Source organism: Petaurus breviceps, unplaced genomic scaffold (assembly GCF_028583685.1).
Source record: "Petaurus breviceps papuanus isolate PSGF00001 unplaced genomic scaffold, PetGlider_PUasm1.0 582, whole genome shotgun sequence".
In the NCBI taxonomy this organism is placed as follows: domain Eukaryota; kingdom Metazoa; phylum Chordata; class Mammalia; order Diprotodontia; family Petauridae; genus Petaurus; species Petaurus breviceps.
The window spans coordinates 9606423-9628026 of NW_027186390.1; the positions used below are offsets into that span (position 1 = coordinate 9606423).

A 21604-nucleotide genomic window follows, 5' to 3' on the forward strand; every position below is an offset into this window, starting at 1 on the left:
GAAGGAAGGAAGGAAGGAAGGAAGGAAGGAAGGAAGGAAGGAAGGAAAGAAGGAAGGGAAAAACTGAGGTCTAGAGATGTTAAATGGCTTGTCCAGGGGGACACAGACAGTATATAAGGAAGGAATTGAATCCAGGTCTTTTCTAAATCCAGCACTCTCTCTACTAAGTCATTATACCATTCTAGTGACAAGAATTACAAAGAACGAAAATAAGAGCTGAGGAAGCATAAGTTTACTGCCAAATAATTCAGAAGACAATGAGGTAGAAAAATGCTGTGAATAACTCAAGAAGACCCTCCAAATTAAATCAATATATAGTTTAATAATACTCAGTGACGTTAATGCAAAATTGGGCATAGGACAAGATGGCTCCCCAAAAGATGTATATTGGAAAATGTGACTCAAAGACAAGAAACAATGAGAAGTCAAAAGATTTTAAACCATATAGAAGTCTTGTGTCTATGTGGACAAGATCCCTGGATGGATTTAGGATGCAAAGGTGTGAGTTCAAATCTACCATTAACTAGCTGTATGAGCCTTTGGCAAGTTGCTTTCTCCTCTGTGGTCCCCAGATGATCTCCGATATCCTTTCCATATCTAAATTTATGATCCTGTGGACCTCTGGATACTTTCTTTAAGAAATCCTTATAAGTGCTGGACATGGAGAACACCCACTAACCATACACCAAAAGGAGGAGGAATTGATTACATTATATTTTAACAAATAAAAAATGACCAATTATCAATGTGGGAATCATTTCCAAATCAGCTGCCTCTATACAGTCAGATCATCTACTTGTTAAAGAAAAAAGTCAATGTACTAAATTCAAAGAAAGGATAAAGATGAGGAGATGTAGCATGCAATTAAAATAGCTCCAGCCTGACCTATTCAAGCAAGCTTTTTTTTTCTTGCTTTCTGGAGGGGGGGAGGCAGGGCAATTCAGGTTAAGTGACTTGCCCAAGGTCACACAGCTACTACGTGTTAAGTGCCTGAGGCTGGATTTGAACTCATGTCCTCCTGATTTCAGGGCTGGTGCTCTATTCACTGTGCCACCTAGCCTCCCTTAAGCTTTTTCTTTTTTTAATGAGAAATATATAACACATGTCAAGAATAAGAGATTCACAATTTCATGAACAGTCCTCTTTTTCTGTTTTAATATAAATATAAGGGAATTCTCATTTCATTTGGAGTTGGTTAAGTTCAGAATAAAAAATACATCAGAACAATTAAAAAGATAAAGCATGTAAAGAACTTTATCAAACTTAAAACTGCACAGAAATTTGTTGTTCAGTCATTTTAGTTGTGTCTAACTCTCCATGACCCCATCTGGGATTTTCTTGGCAAAGATACTATAGTGGTTTGCCATTTCCTTCTCCAGCTCAGGGTTAAGTGACTTGCCCAGGGTCACATAACTAGTAAGTGTCTGAGACTTGATTTGAACTCAGAAAGATGAGTCTTCCTGACTCTGGGCTGGTGTTCTGTCTACTGCTCCATTGATATGCTATAATATATGATCATATATAAATATCAGTTATTATTATTCCAACATTTCTCTACTCTACCTGCTAGTCAAAAAAGGGAAATGGATTTATCTAGCATGACCTAAGATCATAATACTTTTTAGAGATCATTGCTTGCCTTTCTGCTCACAAAGCATACCTTTCTTGATATGTCAAAGAATTTTGCCTAGAATCATAGTCAAACTCCTCAAGTTATCATTTATAGATCTAAAATTCTTCTCTTTTCTAAAAACTGGAAAACATTGACCATTTTCCAGTCCTGCAATACTGCTTGTACTCTACAGAATCTCTTGAAGATCACTGACAGAGGCTTTGTAGTCATACCTGAGTTCTTTTACTACCTGCAGGATCTTGATCATCAGTCCCACTGATGTGAACTCATTGATGGAAGTTAGGTGCAGCACACTAGAGTGGACAAGGTACCAGATTTAGTCAAACCTGGGATCAATGGGTACTTTTGTTTACACAAGCTGTGTGACCACAGACATGTCACAGAAGGTTTTTTAGCTATAAGAACTAACTCTACTCTTCCTTTTTCACTCAGACTATGATTTTCACTCTTAGTTCCTTCCTGCATGCACAACCCTGTCTACACCCTTGAACTTTGGGAGCTAGAAATAGACAGTAGCAATGGGTTTTAGAGTCAGCCCAATATTCATTTCACACAACCAAAGAGACCCATGAAATGTGGGCAGACACCAAGAGAAACCCCAGGAGAGTCTTTGCACATGGGTGCCCAGATTTAACTGATGGTAAAGAAAAGCTCTCAAACAACCTGACCCATTGAGTAATAGGATCCTTCCTCAGAGGCACAAATGGAAAGAGCTCTGGGTCAGAAGTCAGGAAAACCTGATTTCAAATCCATCCTCAGACATTTAACTATCTCTGTAATCCTGGGCAAGTCATTTAATTCTGTCTGCCTTATAGCACTTACCTCCAAAGGGTTGTTGTGACAATTAACTAAGATAATATTTGTAAAGCACTTAGCCCAGTGCCTGCACATAGTAGGTATTACATAAATGTTTATTCACTTCCCTTCCCCCTCTTCCACTGTATCATCTATGATGCCCTTCATTCACATTTATTCACTCTGTTTCACCAATATTTTTTCCTAGCATTCACACAGCAAGCAAGACCTGTACCCATCATACCCACACCTAACCTTGGTGCTGAGGAACTTCTGGTAAGAGAAAAACATTACTCCTATAGATAATGTGGGCATCTCCAAAACTAGTTAGGACAAGAATACAACAAAGGGGAGATTAGAACTAACTCCTCGGGGCCGAATCAAGATAGTGGAGTAGAAACAGGACCTCCCTGCACCTCAGGGTCTCACCACCTCCAATCCATGAAAAAGGGGACTCTGAACAAACTTTGGAGCTACATAAACCACAAAATGATACAGAGAATCTAACCTCCTGCTGAAGACAGCCCTGCAGCAAGCAGCCAGTGCAGCACTCTGGAAGCCGAACCCATCCCCACGCTGAGGTTTTAGCCCTAGGGCGGACCTGACCAGCTGCCAGCTGGAGGGACTCCAGATCACCAGCAGCTGTGGCTGTCTCCAGAATTATCAACACATAGATGCTAAGGACAAAGTTAGAGGTCAGTGCAGTGTAGACTTTGGGACCCTAGTTGGGAGTGTGTTGGCTTTTGCCCCTGGGACGAGAAGCCGCTGAGGGCTGCGGTGGAGCCACCACCACATGGAAGCTTCAGCTCCTGGCCTGCAGAGTATAGGGGGACCAAGCAACCAGTCTGAGGGGTAATTGCTCTTGCTTTAACCTGCTTGGATCTGGATTGCAGTCTAGGTTGGAGTTCCTGGGGTAGGCAACCAGGTTTCCAGAGCATGTGGAGGCTTCAGAGAGGGCACCCAACTAATACCTCTGGCAGCTGAGAAAACCCCAGCATTTGGTACAAAGCTCTCCTTTCTGTTAGCAGAGTCCTACTGTGGCAAAAAGCCCAAAAGTCAATTAATTGAGTGGCAACATGACCAGGCAAAGGAAGCAAAGCAAACAGAAGAATCCAACATTAGACTTCTATTTTGGGGACAAAATGGATCAAAGCATGGAACAGGAGGAAGACAGTGAAGTCAGAACTCCTGCATCAAAAGCTTCAAAGGAAAATACAATCTGATTACAGGCCATAGAGGACCATAAGAAGCAGATAAGAGAAGTGGAGGAAAAATTGGGAAGACAAAAGAGAATGATACAAGAAAACTATGAAATCAGAGTCAACAGCCTGACTGAGGAAAATAACACCTTAAAAAAAAAGACTAACACAAATGGCAAAAGAGGCTCAAAAAGGCAATGAGGAGAAGAATGCCTTAAAAAGCCGAATTTGCCAGATGGAAAAAAGAATCTCAAAAGCTCACTGAAGAGAATCATTGCTTCAGAATTAGATTGGAGCAAATAGAAGCTAATGACTTTATGAAGAATCAAGATTCTGTTAAATAGATCCAAACAAATGAAAGAATAGAAGGCAAGGTGAAATATCTCATTGGAAAGACCACTGACCTGGAAAATAGATCCAGGAGAGAGAATTTAAAAATTATTGGACTACCTGAAAGCCATGATCAAAGAAAGAACCTAGAAATCATCCTCCAAAAAATTTTCAAGGAAAACTGCCCTGATGTTTTAGAACCAGAGGGCAAAATAGAGGTTGAAAGAATCCTCCAATCATCTCCTGAAAAAGATCCCCAAAAGAAAACTCCTAGGAATATTATAACCAGGTTCCAAAATTCCCAGATCAAGGAGAGAATATTACAAGCAGCCAGGAAGAAACAATTTGAATGTTGTGGAAACACAATCAGGATAACTCAGGATCTGGAAGCTTCTACATTGAGGGATCAAAGGACTTGGAATATGATATTCTGGAGGGCGAAGGAGCTGGGATTAAAACCAAGAATCACCTACCCAGAAAAACTGAGTATCATGTTTCAGGGGAAAATATAGTCATTCAGTGGAATAGAGGACTTTCAAGCCTTCTTGATGAAAAAAACCAGAGTTGAATAGAAAATTTGACATTCAGATACTAGAAGCAAGAGAAGCATGAGAAAGTAAACAGGGGGAAAAAATATAAGGAACTTTTCAAAGTTGAATTATTAACATTCCTACATGGAAAAACGATAATTTTACCTGATGAAACTTTTCTCAGTATGAAAATAGTTGAAGGGAATAGAAATATATATATATATATGTATATATATATATATGTATATATATATATATATTATATATATATATATATGTGTGTGTGTGTGTGTGTGTCTATATTGGAGGGTATACAGGCGTATGAAGACATATGTGAATGTGTGTATATATGTTTACAGGTATACATAGATAGAGGGCACAGGACCAATTTAATAGGAAGGGATGATACTTAAAAGGTGAAATTAAGAGGTAAGAGAGGAATATAATGAGAGGAGATTGGGAGAAACAGAATGGGGTAAACAATCTCATATAGAAGAGGCAAGGGAAAATGGTTACAATGGAGGGGAAGAACAGGAAGGCAAAAGGGAATGGGTCAACCTTATTCTCATTGAATTTGGTTAGGGAAGGAATGACATATACACTAAATAGTGTATCTTACCCTACAGGAGAGTAGGGGGCAAGGGGATGAGAGGGTGTATGATGGAATGGAGGACAGGCGGGGGGGAGGGAAGTTGGAAGCACCCACTTTTGAAAAGGGACAGGATCAAAATAGAGAATAGAACAAGTGGGATGTGGGATAGGAGGGAGGGAAATATAGTCAGTCTTTTACAATATATCTCCTATGTTAATGTTTTGTATAAGCTACACATGTACAACCTATACTGAACTACTTATCTTCCCAGTAAGGGTGGGTGACAAGGGAGGAAGGAAATGAATCTGGAATTCAAAGTTTTAAAATCAAATGTTAAATATATATATATATATATATATATATATATGCTATTATTAATACTATTTTACATGTAATTGGGAAATAAGATATACAAGCACTGGGGCATAGAGATCCACCATGCCCTACTCGAAAAGTCGAAGGAGGTATGGGAGAAGATATGGGAGAGAGCAGATTGGAGGAGGGGATATACTGTGGGACTGCTCTTTTGGGGTGGTGGGTAGGGGAAAAACGGGGAGAAAATTTGTAACTCAAAATCTGGCAGAAATGAATGATGTAAATCAGAAGTTAATAAAGCATTTGAAAAAATTTTAAAAAAAGAATACAACAAAGGCAAATGACATGGGACCCAACTCCCCACCTTTATGTCCTGAATTGCTGAAGGTTTTTCACCAATGTCAACCCATTGCCTTGACTTTAGGAGCCAAAAAGACCACCTGGAATAGCGTTTCCCCATAATTTACATGCTAAGATAGAGATGGCACAAAGAGCCCTCCAGCTGACGGACGTGTGAACAATACCACTACTCTATAGTTTCCATGGAAGATAAATGAGGACAATAATAGAAAAATGAGTTTTGCAGCTGATGGAAGTTAGGAAGGGAGGGTGGCGTTGGGAAAATGGAGAACAGCTGCTACACAGATGGATTAAAAACTCACATAGTCCCTGAAATTTATGAAAAATTACATTCACATTCCTTACCTAGCTCTGGATCAAAATCTTGACTGTTTCCTGGCATCAAATTTTGCAGTCTGAAAATCAGACTTTGCTTCTTGTTAGTTCTTTTCTTGAATCTTACTGGGAATCTTTAGTTATGGCTCTGCTTCTGTTTGTGACACCACTTCCTGCCTCTAGCTTTTTCCAACTGAACAACCAATCTACCTAGATCCTGGCATTGGAAGATTGTTCTCCATTCCTGAATTTCATTTGACCTGGTCACTTGACTTGAACTTGGGACAGGACAGGACCCAGATCATGCATCCTGCCCAGCTATGATCTTTTACTAGTTTAGGCTCCACTTAGGGACCAAACTTGTATGGGACAGTTCAATCTTGTTTGATATAAATATGAAAAGGCAACACAACAGCTTTTGAAGGTTATTTTTCTCCTTTGCTTCCCCTTTTCTCCTGTTTTCTTAATGATTTTTATATCACAAAAAAATTTCTGTATATATTGCCCTGCCCTCACAAAATTAACCCTTCCCATAGCAAGAAAAAAGAAACAAAAACAATTAGTAGCGATTGAAACTGAAAATACAGCAATTTACCCTTTATGATTCCCCACCACTCTGCCACAAGGAGAGATGTCTACTTCATTATCTGTTCTTTGGAATAAATGTTGATTTTTACAATGACTTAGAACTTTCTTTCCTTTTAGTATTCTTATCATTTGTCTCTGTGTCTTGTTCTCTTGGTTCTGCTTTCTTCACTCTGTATCACTTCATGCAAACCTTCCCATGTTTTTTTCAGAATTCCTCAATTCATTTCTTTATTGCCCAGTAATATTGCATTACCTTCATATACCACAGTTTGTTCATCCATTCCCCCAATCGATGTTCACACATTGTTTTCATTTATTTGCTACCACAAAACCTTCTGGTATGAATCATTTGGCATTTATTGGACCTTTCTATTTTTTACCTCCTTTGGATTTATCCTATGGAATAGGAATATGAGTTCAAAGAATATAAAATATTCAGTAAATTTTCTGGCACAATTATAAATTATTTTGTCTTTTAAATGTTTTATTATTATATTCTTTAAATTTTGATTTTTTAAATTAATTTTGAAAATGTTTATTGTGACTGTTTCCCAATACGTCCCTTCCCAACAACAGAATTCTTCCTTATAACAAGAGAGTACAATTATGTAGAAAAAAAACACATATGCTAAATCTGATAATTTATACTTCATATGAACCTATAACCCATCACCTCTTTAAGGAAAGGTAGAAGGTATTTTTCACTATCGGCCCTCTGACATTACAACTGGTCACTGCATTGATTAGTTCTCTAAAGTCTTTCAGAGTTGTTTTCTTTTGCTTTATTGTAGTCACCATATAAATTCTTAGTTCATCCAAGCCTTCTTGCTTCTCTGAATTCTTCATATCCATCATTCTTACAGCATAATAATATTCCATTTACATTCATATACCACAACTGCTCATTCATTTCCCAATTGATGGACATCCACTTTTATACCATTTCTCTGCTACTCCAAAAAGGGTTGCTACAAATAATGTGTGTATATAGGACCATCTTTGAACTCCTTGGAGCATATGCCTAGTAGTGACATTTCTAAGTCAAAACATTTATACAGTTTAGTGATTTTTCTAATATGTTTTTCAGAACAATTGAACTACTACAATGAAGGCACATTCTCATGCCTGTCTTCCCTCAGTTCCAACATTTCCCGTATTTGTCTTTGCTAATCTGCTGGGTATGAAGTAAAACTTCAGTTATTTTAATTTTGTTCTTTTCATTATTAGTGCTTTGGACATTCTTTGACGTTGTTGATGGCTTATATTTATTCTTTTGAAAACTGTTCTTAGCCTTTGATCATTTTTCTATTGAGGAATAGCTCTTGTTCCTATATGTTTATGTCAAATGCTTATATCTCTTAGATGTCAGATCTTTCTCAGAGATATTTGTGAAGATTTTTCTCCACAATCAACAACTTTTCTTCTTATTCTGGTTGCATTGATTTTTTTTCTGCAAAAACTTTTTTACTGTAATTGAAAATGCCAACTTTATCTTCCATGAATGCTGTCAGCTATGAATTCTCCTCCTAGTCATAGTTGTACAAGGTATTTCCTTTTATTTTATCTAATTATTTTATGATATGATGTTTTCTTTTAAGATTGACTATAGTTGGATATTATGCTGCATATAATATGCTGATCTAAAAATGTTAATTTCTGGTAACTACTTCCCTGTTTTCCTAGCAATTCTTGTCACTCACTTTTTTATTTTTATGGATTATTGGATTATTGTTTTCAATTACTTGCTTATTTAGTCTGTTCTGATCACCTCCTTTTCTATTTTTTAACCAGTACCAAATAATTTTCCTGCTTACTATTTTATTATTTGAATTCTGATAATGATATGCCCTTTCAGTTCTACTTTATCATAATTTCCTTTGAAATTCTAGACCATATAGTTACAACAAATGAATTGCTAATCTTCTATCCAGTATGTAAAGTGTCCTTTTAGTAGTTTTATTGGTATGAATTGAATACATAAATCAATGTAAGTAGTATCATTATTATTATATTGACAGGGTCCATTAGTACTCAGTGGCTCTTAAAATACTTTCTGCGAAATATTTTGCCATCATATTTATATAAATCCTATATTGTCTTGACCTGGGGTCAGGAAGACTCATCTTCACCAGTTCAAATCTGGCCTCAGTTACTTACTAGCTGTGTGATTTTGGGCAAGTCATTTTACCCTTTTTGCCTCAGTTCTTCATCTGTAAAGTGAGCTGTAGAAGAAAATGGTGAATCACTCCATTATCTCTGCCAAGAAAACCCTAGATGGGGTCACAAATAGTCATACACAACTGAAAATGGACTGAACAAAAAAATGTATCTTGGTGGGTGAATTTTCAATTACTTTTTATCCATTTTACAGTCATTTTAGTGACATTTTTGCCATATTTCCTTCTGACTTTGTCATTGCTATGTAGAAATAAAATGATTTTTTGAATTTATTTTGTCTTTCTACATTACTCAAGCTACTAATCATCTCTAATTTCTTCATTCTGGGATTTTGTAAGTAAACAATCATGTCCTCAGAAAATAGGGATAATCCTGCCTCCTCCATGTCAAGTTTTGTCCCTTTATTCTTGTTCTCTTTTCTTATTTATCTAGCATTTCTAAAAACAAGTCAAATTATAGTGGGGAGACACCATATCTTTGCTTTGTCCCTACTTGTACTGAGCAATCTTCTTGTTTTTCTCCAGTATCAATAATGCTCTTATTTTATTTTTACCTATTTTTAGATTATATTTAAAAGATATTTTTAAATTATATTTTTACATTTTTAAAATTATATTGAAAAGATAGATAAGAGCTAGAGAAACCTTCTATGTCTATAATGTTTGTGGGTTTTAATATGATACTTTTTTCAAAGTCTTTCATCAGTGATTTTCAATAGCAGGCTATACCTTCAGTCACTCAATTAACTGAGAAGCATGGAGAATACTGTGTCCTATTGTATCTGTTAATTACAAAAACAAAACAAAACCTTGGACTCTTCAGAGCAAAATACATCCTTAGAGTTTTCTTCTAACAAAGGGTCTCCTATGCATATGTTAAGATCATACAAGTATGTTTAATAGAAGGAAAAAACAGGAACAACTCTATTCAATGACCCTTTGAGCGTTAACATCAAGTGAAGTAAAAATCAGGGAGATACAGCCTTGTTGAAGTTATTTGTTCTTCAAACAAAGGATGTCTTGCTCCAAGACCAAATGGAAGAGATGGTGAGGGTCTCTGGATTCCTTTTCTTGAATGACAATGTCTTGAATGCATTAGCCTCATGACACTGTGAGTCCTCCTCAATGAAATTCATGGTCATGCAACAGAAATTGATAATTCAAGTATATAAAAACAAAGGATGAAGAATGCATAGTAACCAAATTATGATGTGCAGTTGGATAGGCAGCCCATTAAGTTAGTCCCTTAGTGCATTTATCTTGAGGACAGATACTGTGTATAGATGACAAACTGGGACCAGAAATGGAAATAAGAACAGGTTAGAAAGCATTTGGTAAATTATGGAGCACTTTTCTATGATTTCAGGCTGCTACCTGCCACAAAACAAAAACAAATCCTAACCAATGACTTTTACACACCAGTACTCTCTTTGTGACTATGAATTGCAGGATATCACATTGTCAGAAGAGTCAAAATTGCAGATTACTCAAAGGACAATGGAAAGACATATTACCATTATAGACAGGCTACAGTTTATTGCCAAAAATTCTCCATGGACGCTTTATGGAGAGATGGACAAGAAGAGCATAAGGGGAAAAAGCATGCATGAATTACACTCTGAACTGACAGAAAGAGTTCCTACATTGATGAGATCATGGGTGAGATCAGGTATTCCTCTCTTTCCTACCATTCATCTTCTTTGCCTTCCAACATTCTTATATCTCTGTCAAATATAAAGGCCTTTATTCTCAATCCCTTGGAATGAAGCATTTGATAAACTCCTAACCTTCCACTTGATCTCTTTTTTTCTGCATCTACAGAAGCAAGTTATTCATTCTTCCATGACTAAAACATCATGTGGCAAGGTGAGGAAGGACTGTTATGTATAATTTCTCTGCCTGAGTAAAGTGAGAATGGTACCCTAACCACACTTCCTTCCTTTGCTCAAAATGATCTTAAGAGGATAGAACATTGTGTCAGATTTAAAATAAAAGCTAATACGGAAAAATGTAAAGTCTTACATGGGTTCAAATAATTAATTTCACAAGTACAAGGTGGGAGCAGCACAGCTAGAGACATGTTCAACTGAAAAATATCCAAGGGCTTTACAGATTTCACCCCCATGATGTCATTGGTCCTCTTCAAAAATGAAGGACAAATAATATCCAAGGGCTTTAGTGAACTACAATCTCTATGAGTTAACAGAGCAACATGGTGACCATAATAGCTAATGTCAACTTAAGCTATTATCAGAAAAGCATAATATCCAAGATTAGGGAGCTGACAAGCAGGTCCCATGTGAAGTACTGTGCTCAATTCTGGACATGCATTTTTGGAAGAATAGGGAATAGTTCTTATCTCTACTGGTAAGCCAGAAGGCAACCAGGATGGGAAAGGAACATTTGGAGAGGAGATGTCTAAATTTGTGCATCTCACATTTCTTTTGAGTTACTGCAATTCTGCTTTGCTCATAGAGCACAGGACCTTCTTTGATAGGGGCATGCCATGCCCTGCAGTCCTTGGCCAGCATCTCCCATGTCATTCAATTATTCCAAAATTCTTCAGAGAGATCTTGAGGTTTCCTTGTATCACTTTTTCTGACCACCACGTGAGTACCTGCTTTGTGTGAGTCCTTTGTAAAGCAGTTTTTTAGGTAAGTGTAAGCTTGACATTCAAATAACATGGACAGTCCATCAGAGATGTATTCTCTGCAGTTCAGTTTGAATGCTTGGCAGTTTAGCTTAAGAAAGGACCTCAGTGTCTGGTACCTTATTTTGCCATGTGATCTTCAGAATCTTTCTAAGACAATTCAAATGTAATAGATTCAGTTTTCTGGCATGATGCTGGTAGACTTGTCCAGGTTTCATAGGCTTACAACCATGAGATTAGCAAAATGGCTCTGTGGACCTTCAGTTTGGTGGGCAGTCTAATACCTCTTCTTTCCCACACTTTTCTTTGGAGTCTCCCAAACACTGAGTTAACTCTAGTGATGCATGTGTCAACCTCATTATGTATAGAAAGTATATTACTTCTTCATTTGCTGTAATCCATGGTTCCATGTACGAATGGTGTGGCACTGGATGGTGGAGCACCTGCATTTTCTTGGTATTAATTGTTAGGCCAAAATTAGGAAAAGCAGCAGAGAATCCACACTTTGCTGCATCTCAGTTTCAGAAAATGCATTGAGTGCACAATCATTTGCACAAAAAAAAATATACACCAACTCTCTCTCCACTTGAGTCTTAGCCTGCAGCTTTCATAAGTTAAATAATTTACCATCAGTGCAGTATCTGACCTTGATGCCATTTTCAACCTCATAGAAGGCATCTGATAACATTGATGAAAGTATCATGCTAAAAAAATGGGAGCACACACACAGCCTTGTTTCATTCCACTGGTGCCTGGGAAAGCATGAAAGCATCCTCCATTAGCCAGAACCCAGACAAGCATGCCATCATGAAATTGATGTACAATACTGATGAATTTCTCTGGGCAACCAAATTTTGACATAATTTTCCATAAGCCCTCCTGGCTGACAGTATCAAAGGCCTTGGTCAGATCGACAAATCTTTTGTACAGATTGCTGTTCTGCTACTGGCATTTCTCCTGGAGTTATTGAGTAACAAACACCATACCAACCGTTCCTTGGCTCTTTCTAAAGCCATGCTGGTTCTCAGATAGATGACCATTTTCCAGGTGAAGGATCGGTCTATCAAGGACAACTCTGGCAAGAATCTTTCCAGGAATGACTAAGAGAGACACAAATCCCACCCCCACCCTCACCCCACCTCTTGATTGTTGCAGGACAATCTATTTCCTTTATATGACAGTGAATGTTTCTTTCAGGTATGGCTTGAACCAGATGGCCACTGATGGCCCTTTCCAACTCTCAGATTCAGCCTCTATAATCTATGAACCTCTGAAGTCACCTCAAATTTGGAGATTCTGCAATTTTGTCCTTGATGTTACATACAAATTACCACAAATTATGGATAAGTAGGATCTGCATTAATAAGATGCTATTATACCATTTCAAAGTTTCCTCCCTGTTTCTAACTACCCAGCTACTGATAACACAAGGATGCAGAATGTTGGCTTTACATCTTTTGGCATATATGTTTTACAAAACCAACACACGGAAAAAGTACAATATTAACTACAATGATGTCAATATGCATTTGTTGTGCTTTAAATACACTATCTATTCAACAAGCGATTCCAAATGTGAGTCAAAAGTTCTTATGTACCTTCTATAAGTAGCTGATAGCACACAAAAATAAAACACATTGACTATACTTATATAATAATTCACATTTACCTAGTACTTTAAGGTTTATAAAACACTTTCTTCACAACAACTCTTTGAAATAGGTAATATAGTAGTAGCATTGTTATTAGATAGCAAGTTAGTTATTACATAGTAGGTAGCATGGTAGTAGTATTGTTATTGTCTCCGTTTTATAGATGAGGAGGCTGAGATCCAGAGTCAGTAAGTAACTTACCCATAGCCAAGTCAATAAAAAAACCTAGAGTCAAATCCAATTCTCCTCAAGGGAAGGGCAAGAGTGGGGGGAGGAGAGGGCTAGAGAGAAAACAAGAATTTATTAAGTGCTGTTAAGCACTTCACAAATATTATTCTGTGAGGTAGGTGCTATTTTTACAATCGAATAAACTAAAGTCACACAGAGGTTAAGCAAATTGCCCAGAGTCATACTGCTAGTGAATGTTGAGGCTGAGGCTACATTTGAGCTTGGGTCTTCCTGACTCCAGGCCCAAGGCTCTATTCACAGCTGCTTCCTGACTTCAAATCTGATGCTCTCTCTGTTACACTACATGGTCTTTCATGGTTCATACTTGCTTTTAGACAAGTCAGTTCACTGTAGTTCAACAAATATTTATTAAGCTTTTACTATGTGCGAAGTAAACAATGTGCTGGGTGCTGAGGATACAAAGACAAAAATAGTTCTGCCTTCAAGAAGCTTACCCTCTATCAGATAAGTAAAAATGATGTACAAAGTAATATACAATAAGTGGAGCTATTTGGAGCTGGGGTGCACAGGGAATTTTGCATCTCCTTTTTCTCTCTAAATACCATATTGGTAATGAAAAAATTTTGAGGTAATGTGGTATGGTGACTGGAGAGCAGGCCTCAGCTTCAGGAAGATGTGGTTTCAAGTTCTGGCTCTGACACTGACTGGCTGTGTGACCCTAGGCAAGTCTCTTAACTCTCATTGTTCTAGTCAACTATTTAAGTCAGTGGTCAGGTGCTGACCTGCAATTGGTAGGAGTTTCTTCACCTGGGAGTTCCTTACAGCAAATGAAACCATAGGTCTGTCCAAAAAAAAAAATTTTTGAAAAATGAAGCAAGCTGTACCTTGCAATTACAGCTGACATTAAAATCCCCTTAAATTGCTTCTTCCAAAAGCTGCGTTCTCTACCTTCTTCAAACATTGCGTTGGAAATGTTTCTTCTCCAAGGGGCCACATGATTTGGTGCTGTTGCTGTATAAACCTCACTTGGCAGCTTCTTAACTTTTAAAATCTTTTCAAGTTTAGGGAATTCATTATCTATACTCAGGAATAGAAGAAGTATTAGTTCCACTCAAAGTCCCACTTTATCAATTCAATTTAGCAAACACTTATTAATCTCCTACTTTTAATAACAGTCCCCCAATATTAATACTCCTACAAGTACTGTTACTTGCTGTGGATACAAAATGAAACAGTTATTGCACTTGAAACGCTTACGTTTTACTATTTTAAGCCTACTAAGGAATAAATGCATCAGGCTATTTACTAGTCTGAGAAACATTGATAAATAATAATGGCACTAAATAATATTTGTGCTACTTAATAATTAATCCTTTGTCCCTTCATTTATTCAACAAGTATTATTGAGAATCACTTAATATTAAGCATGGTGATTTTCAAATAGCTGATAGTCAAAAAATACTTTGTTTTATCATATCGTGAAATTTTGCTTGTTCAAGATTCCTATAAGTGTTACTTTAAAAAATCGTATATGCGGGAGGTATGCCCAAAGGGATCAGGGAACCCTATCATTTTGGACATCTCTCAAGAAGATCGATGCTTGAACTTAGAATAACAATAAATTAATAAAAATTGTTTCTGATGGCCTTTTCCCCAAAATACAGAATATAGCATTAATTTTTTTCTTTGACAAATGGATGGATGAAATAAGCATGAATCAATAAATGGTGCTGTTTTTGCAAAATAATATTCAAACATTTCTCAAACTAATGACAAGATGCCATATGATAATTTTTTCTGTTAATATATGCTTTGTATTTCTTTGGTAACAACAACAATAATAAGGAAGAGTTACAGTAATATGTATGGGGGAGAGATGAGAACCAATATTTAAATGTTTCTCAGACTAGTGGCATGTTGCCATGTGATTACTGTAAATGTTAATATAATCATATTTTGTATTTCTATAAGAATAAGTAATCATGGATCTCATTGAAGAGATCTGATAATGTCTGAGGGGCTTTAAATATTATCCCCCCCCCCAAAAGGAGCATCCAAATAACCCAATAATCATCTATCAGAATCTGTCTTCTATTTGAACTCTATATAAACAGTATCAAACACCTTTGGTAAGCATGTACCTTCCTGTTTCATTCTTTCATCAATATGAACAACCAAACAGTTATAGTAATATGAGAGGGTTCTCCAGTTTCATTTATCAAGGAATCTAGTGTGGTCTTAACATATACAAGAAACATTCCTAATTGAAGTTAAATTTTATTGTACCAAGTCAAATGTTTTTTTTTTGTAACCAACAAACAAATTTTGTTTATTTAATTCATCATTAAACATAATTTACACTATTCCCTTCTCATATTTTCATCAATGATATCCTCAAAGTAAGTGTAAATCCATGATTACTTAAAAGAGATTGACCAAACAATCCTCACAGACAAAAACTAAATGAATGAAAAGTATCTATTATCCAGACCAGGGATCTAGGTCCTTGGGTGCAACCTTTTGAATGAGTTCAAGTTTTACAGAACAAATCCTTTTATTAAGGGGAGTTGTTCTGTGAAGTTTGGATTCAACCAAAGGGCTTTACTTGAGGACTCAGATGGCCACATGTTACCTGGAGGCTGCAGATTCACTACCCCTCATCTAGATTAATCCACATACTTAGAAGACCAGCTCCCTGGGTCAGTACATCAGTGCACATATTTAGTATAAACATTACAGTGGGAGAATGAGTCGGGACCAGAGTAAAATAAGAGGAAGACAATGGACTGGATTGAATTTGGGAAATTAACTCTGTGTTTTTAATATTCTAAAAGTTCATCTTTTTAACTAAGTTGTTCTCCCAGGGATGCTGTCTGGTTGTAAATCTTGTAATACCTCAATATTCACCCAAAGTTGCAGAGAACTCAGAGGTAACTAGAGAGATAGATGCATGGTGGGCACAAGAAGGCTGCAGTATATTTCCAGAAATGTACATTTCCAGCAATGTATAACATATCTGAATGATAACAACAGTGTTGGGATTCAAACAACAAATTATATCAGCTCAGGGGGGATTTGGTCTTGATACTCTGGATCCTCTCTTTCTGGAAAAAAGAGCACTTCATAAAGCCAAGCTCAGAGGACCCCTTAAATTCCTGAATACCTGCTACTGTTTATCATATTCATATCTGAGAAGCCCAAATTCCTTTATATTTACATATGCACATATGTACAGTTGTCTCTAACCCACTCTTTTATAAGATGCACACAGGCACACTGAGATATTAATTCAAGATCAATCTATATCAGATCCAGGGTAGAATTGGTGTAAAGTATCATTTTTCTTAGAAAGATGCTCTGAAATCCAGCTACAAAACAATCTAATATGCAGAAATTAAAAATCTCATACATAATCACAATAAATCTCAGAGTTGGAGGAGACCTCAGAGGCCATTCAACCTGTACTTGGATAAGAATCTCCTCCTAACTGATAAATGATCATTCAACCTTTACTTGAAGACTTGCAGTGAAGAGTAACTCATTATCTCCAAAGTCTGGTCATTACATTTTTGGCATAGCTCTAATCATTGGAACATAATCTGATAGAAGAAAACCTAAATTTTCCTCTTTGCAACTCAACAACAGATTTCTTTCAGCTCTGCCCTTCTCAGGCCAAGCACAACAACACTTGATTTTTCTTCCTCCTAATAATAGCCTTTCAAATCTCACTTTCCTCCCTTCACATTCTTGGCCCCAGGCCGAGAGCTAACCAGTTCAATCACAACTTTACCTTTGAATCACTTGTCTCCTTGTCCTATTACCACTCACGCCTTGCTGAACCCTAATCTTGTATTATGCCCACTCTCTGCTTTTTCCAGTACTACTTTCCAATTCTACCTTGATGAAAGCCATTGAAGGAAGTTGCAACATCATACCAACTGGCAAATTTCTGTAATTCAATCGTAAATAGCTCATTTCTGCTGTACTAGAACTTTTATTCCTCCCTGACTACTAATCTCTCCTATTCCATAAAATGCTATTACAAACATTCTCTTCTGTCTCTCCATCTGTCTATCTCTGTCTGTCTCTCTCATATATATACACATATGTATGTCTACATACACATATTTCCAACTCTCTTCAGTACTTCATGATCCCCTCCCCCCAACAGAGGGCCTTTCTTTCACTCACAACATTGGTTTAATGAACCTTGTCATTAATTCAAGTAAAAGATAATCGGATAATCTGCAACTTTACTTGTAGGTTCACTCTAAGTCATTTTGCCCAACATTTAAGTGAAACTTGGGAATAGACCCTAGGTATTCTTTTTTTTTCTTTTTTTGGAGGGGGAAGGCAAGGCAATTGGAGTTAAGTGACTTGCCCAAGGTCACACAGCTAGTAAGTATGTCAAGTGTGTGAGACTGGATTTGAACTCAGGTCCTCCTGACTCCAGGGCCAGTGCTCCATTCACTGCACCACCTAGCTGCCCCTCCTAGATGTTCTTATAATCAGCCCATGGAACTTTCGATATTAGCTTATTTATCTAGGCCTTCTAATTACCTTACCATACATTTTGCTAAACTCAGTGGTTGCCTAGAATGGGCAATGAATAAATGGATGAATTAATAAAATAGTAAATTTTCCAAACAAATACAATGACTATAAGCTTACTTAAAAGTATGCAATACAATTACATATGCCAAGACTAAATCCTTAGAGTATACATTGCATATTTAATTGGACCTCAATAATTAGCCCAACATGAAATATTTGTGAGGTAGAAAAGAAATTCTAGGTCTATGTTCTTTTTTATTTTTTTTATTTTTTTAAAGCAATCGGGCTCAAGGTTACATGGCCAGTTATTTTATGTGGGTGTTAAGTATTTGAGCCTGGAACCGATCCCAGGTCTCCCAACTCCGGGGCCGGCGCTCTTGCTCACTGCGCCACCTGACCACCCCTAGGTCTACTTTCTTAGTTTTAAAAAGAAAAAAGTACTAGATGTGGAGGAATGCCTCAAGGAATTTTTCTGATTTAAATTGTATTTATTATAGGTACATAGAAATATTTTAAAATGTGCATTAAGACCTACTATAGTCAAAAAGATATCACACATCAACAATCAAATCTAATGAGATGACATATATCTAGAACATTACAAAACTTAAAGCAATATATAAATGCCAGCTATCATTATTATTAATTATTATTACGTCATTTTTAAGAACTTGCCTTGGCAAATACAAACCTACTTGAATAGCTCTTCAAAATCTGGTTTCAACCTACCTTTTCATGCTGAATACATATTATTGCCCCCAGCCTCCACAACTTATTCTTTGCTTTAGCTTTCCTGACCAACTGACTTACTTGTTGTCCCCTGTCAATGACATTTCACTCTTACACTGTATCTTCACCAGCCTTGCCCTCCTTACCTGGAATGCATTCCCTCCTCACCTCCACCTCCTGCTCTTGTTGGCTTCTTTTCAAGCCTCTGTTCATGTCCCTTCTAACAAGAGGCCTTTCCTGATTTCCTCAGCTCTTCCCCAACCCCCAACTACTTGATTTACTTTACGTGTACTTATGTTCATATTGCTTCCTTCCATAGGCTATATTGTTTTTGTCTTTACTGCCCTAGCACCTAATACACTGCAGGACACAAGCTTGATTGATACTTGTTGAACTATATTAAACTGAAGAAAAAAAAAGTCCTCTAGGAAATTATGAATGAGCAAACTTATATATGTATAAAACCTAAATAACCCATAAAGTTTGGAGAACATGGCCTATAATAATGGCATAGGTTGTGTTGACAGAATTCCATGAACGTCAAGAGTTGCCTATACCATGCAAAGGAAGCTAAGATTGTTCACACACACACAAAAATCTGTGACCCAGCCTAAGCCGACATACTTTCTCGAACGTCCTCTTCACTAATGAAGGAGCACAGCAAGTCCCTCAGAGGGTCAGGGAGGAGTCTGTGAAGTTTGGAGAGTCTGTCAAAGGTGCTACGGAGATCTTCAGTTTCTTTAAAGGTTTTCCCCTTCTGATATATGGTCAAAGGTGGCAATTTTAGGGAGCCTCGGACATCTTCTGGTATTGACATGATGGCACAATTTAGACACAGGAAATAAGGAAAGGAGAATATGGATCCTATGACAGAATAGTTCTTTCCCTAACCTTTCCTTCTTTCCTGTCTCTGGTAAAACCAAAATGTAGTGCTGGAACCCTCTTTTTATTTCCCTATGCTCTATTAATAATGAGCATTCTAAGAGTCATAAATGGCCTGGATGTGGGATGAGAATTCTGAGATCGCAGGCTATTTCTTCAAGGGCTAGAGAAAGCCAGGAATTCTAAATAACCTTCTCAAAAACTCTCAGTGACTCTGGACAGAGAAAGGAAATCCAACTTGTACATTTTCCTAAGGAAAAGAGTACAGGGAGCTAACATGCTGATTTTCTTCTCTATCCCTCAGAAAATACCTCATACAGTACAGTGTAAATAATTAAAACTCCAAAGACCTACCAGAGTCCCTGTGGGGCCATTGTTACATCAGCACCATACTCTAGCAGGACTAAGGAAAGTGGATCATTACTAGCTGAAGAAATAACCAGATTAATAAAGGTAAGAAACCAGGCAAATTACTTCTTGATCTCTTGTCTAAACCTATACTAAACAATAAAAAATAACCCATGATGGCTTAACCTGTAGAACTAGCTAATTGTGTAACCTTGGACATATCAATTCACTTCTCTGGGTCTCAATTTCCCTGACCATAAAATTGTTTTGGTAGTTTAATTGCTTGTAGTTCATGAACTGGAAGTAAGGAATGGGGTGAGGTGAGGGCTAAGTGGGAGGGTGGTTAGTAAAAAGAAAACAGTACTATAATAAGCACATAGACATTTTTTTTATCCTAATAGTGCTATTCAAGAAAATACATATATTATAAACAAGTAATTCAGTCAATATAGTGGATGCCCATAAAAGGAAATATAAAATCTGATTCCTGGGGGGAGGCTAGGTGGCACAGTGAATAGAGCACTGGCTCTGGAGTCAGGAGGACCTGAGGTCAAATCTGGCCTCAGATACTTACACTTACTAGCCATGTGACCTTGGTCAAGTCACTTAACCCCAATTGCCCTGCCATCCCCCCTCCAAAAAAGAAAAAATATGATTCCTGTTTTTCATAACAAATGTTCTGTTCCTATGTCCCCTGCCCCCTCCAACCAAAGAACCCCCCCCCCAAAAAACAATATTCCTAAAACCACCTGAACAAAATATGGCTGTCATATTAAATGTGTATTGGTTTTTTCCTCCTTAGAAATGTGTTCAGGAAGTTCGTTTCATTCAATCTGACACATAAATAGGAAAACATTTCCTACTTTTACAATATGACCAAATGCTGGCTATAAGCCATGCTGTTCTTTCCTACCCATTATAATATATATATATATATATATGTATGTATATATATCCTGAATCATTACTCTGAACAGCAAATAACAGAATATTTAAGGTTACTATGAATTTATTGATAAATGTTGAAACCATATGCAGGCCACATAGAAATGTTTCACAAGTGATGAAATGTACATGATAGACATAGCATTTTCAGTGATGGAAGGCTTCTGTGAAATCTATCTCATGAATTTTCCTCAAAACATGTTATAATGGAAACAAGCATTGAACTGGGAGTCAGGAGGAATGGATCCTAGCCTATTTCTGCCTTAAATAGGTTTTGTTGCTTTGGGCAAGCCATTTAACCTCTTTGGGCCTAAATTTCCTAAGTTGTAAAATGAAAAAATTTCCTTTTCAGCTCTAAAATTTCATGAATTCAATTGTCACAACAAAGTTCTAAGACTGCCACTGTTCACTTTTTCAAATTAAAAAATATAAGATAAAAATATTTTCACAAAAAAAGACTAAACTGGGATTCCTGTGTCTAAGAAAATTAACAATAAAATGCTTGTTTATGTAACCATCAAAAAATTGAAATGAAAATAGAGAAATTCAACCAGTCAACCTGATAGTTTCACACAGCTGGTATGTAGTCAGTGCAGCATAGTGGACAGAGTCTTGTACTAGGACCTAGGAAGACCTGACTTTGTATCTTGTCTCAAATATTTTATTAGCTATGACAGTGGGCAAATCATTTAACCTGAGCCTCAGTTTATTCATCTGTGAAGTGGGAATAATAACATCTACTCAAAGTGTTGTTACAAGGATCAAATGAAATAAAATTTTTGTGAAGTGTTTTTCTCTTTTTCTCTAAATGTGTGTGTGTG

The 21604-nt window shown here is 37.0% G+C and overlaps 1 protein-coding gene across 1 annotated transcript in view; it reads right to left on the reverse strand.

Moving 5' to 3' along the window:
• The window catches only part of LOC138173533 (testis expressed protein 56-like), a 31698-nt gene extending 12273 nt beyond the window's left edge, over window positions 1–19425 (reverse strand). Inside the window, exons 1-2 of the mRNA XM_069103561.1 lie at window positions 19233–19425; window positions 14210–14402 (exon numbers count right to left, since the gene is read on the reverse strand). Coding sequence (XP_068959662.1) covers window positions 14210–14402; window positions 19233–19425 — 386 coding nt within the window. The remainder of the gene's footprint in view (window positions 1–14209; window positions 14403–19232) is intronic.
• Window positions 19426–21604: the final 2179 nt, after the last annotated feature.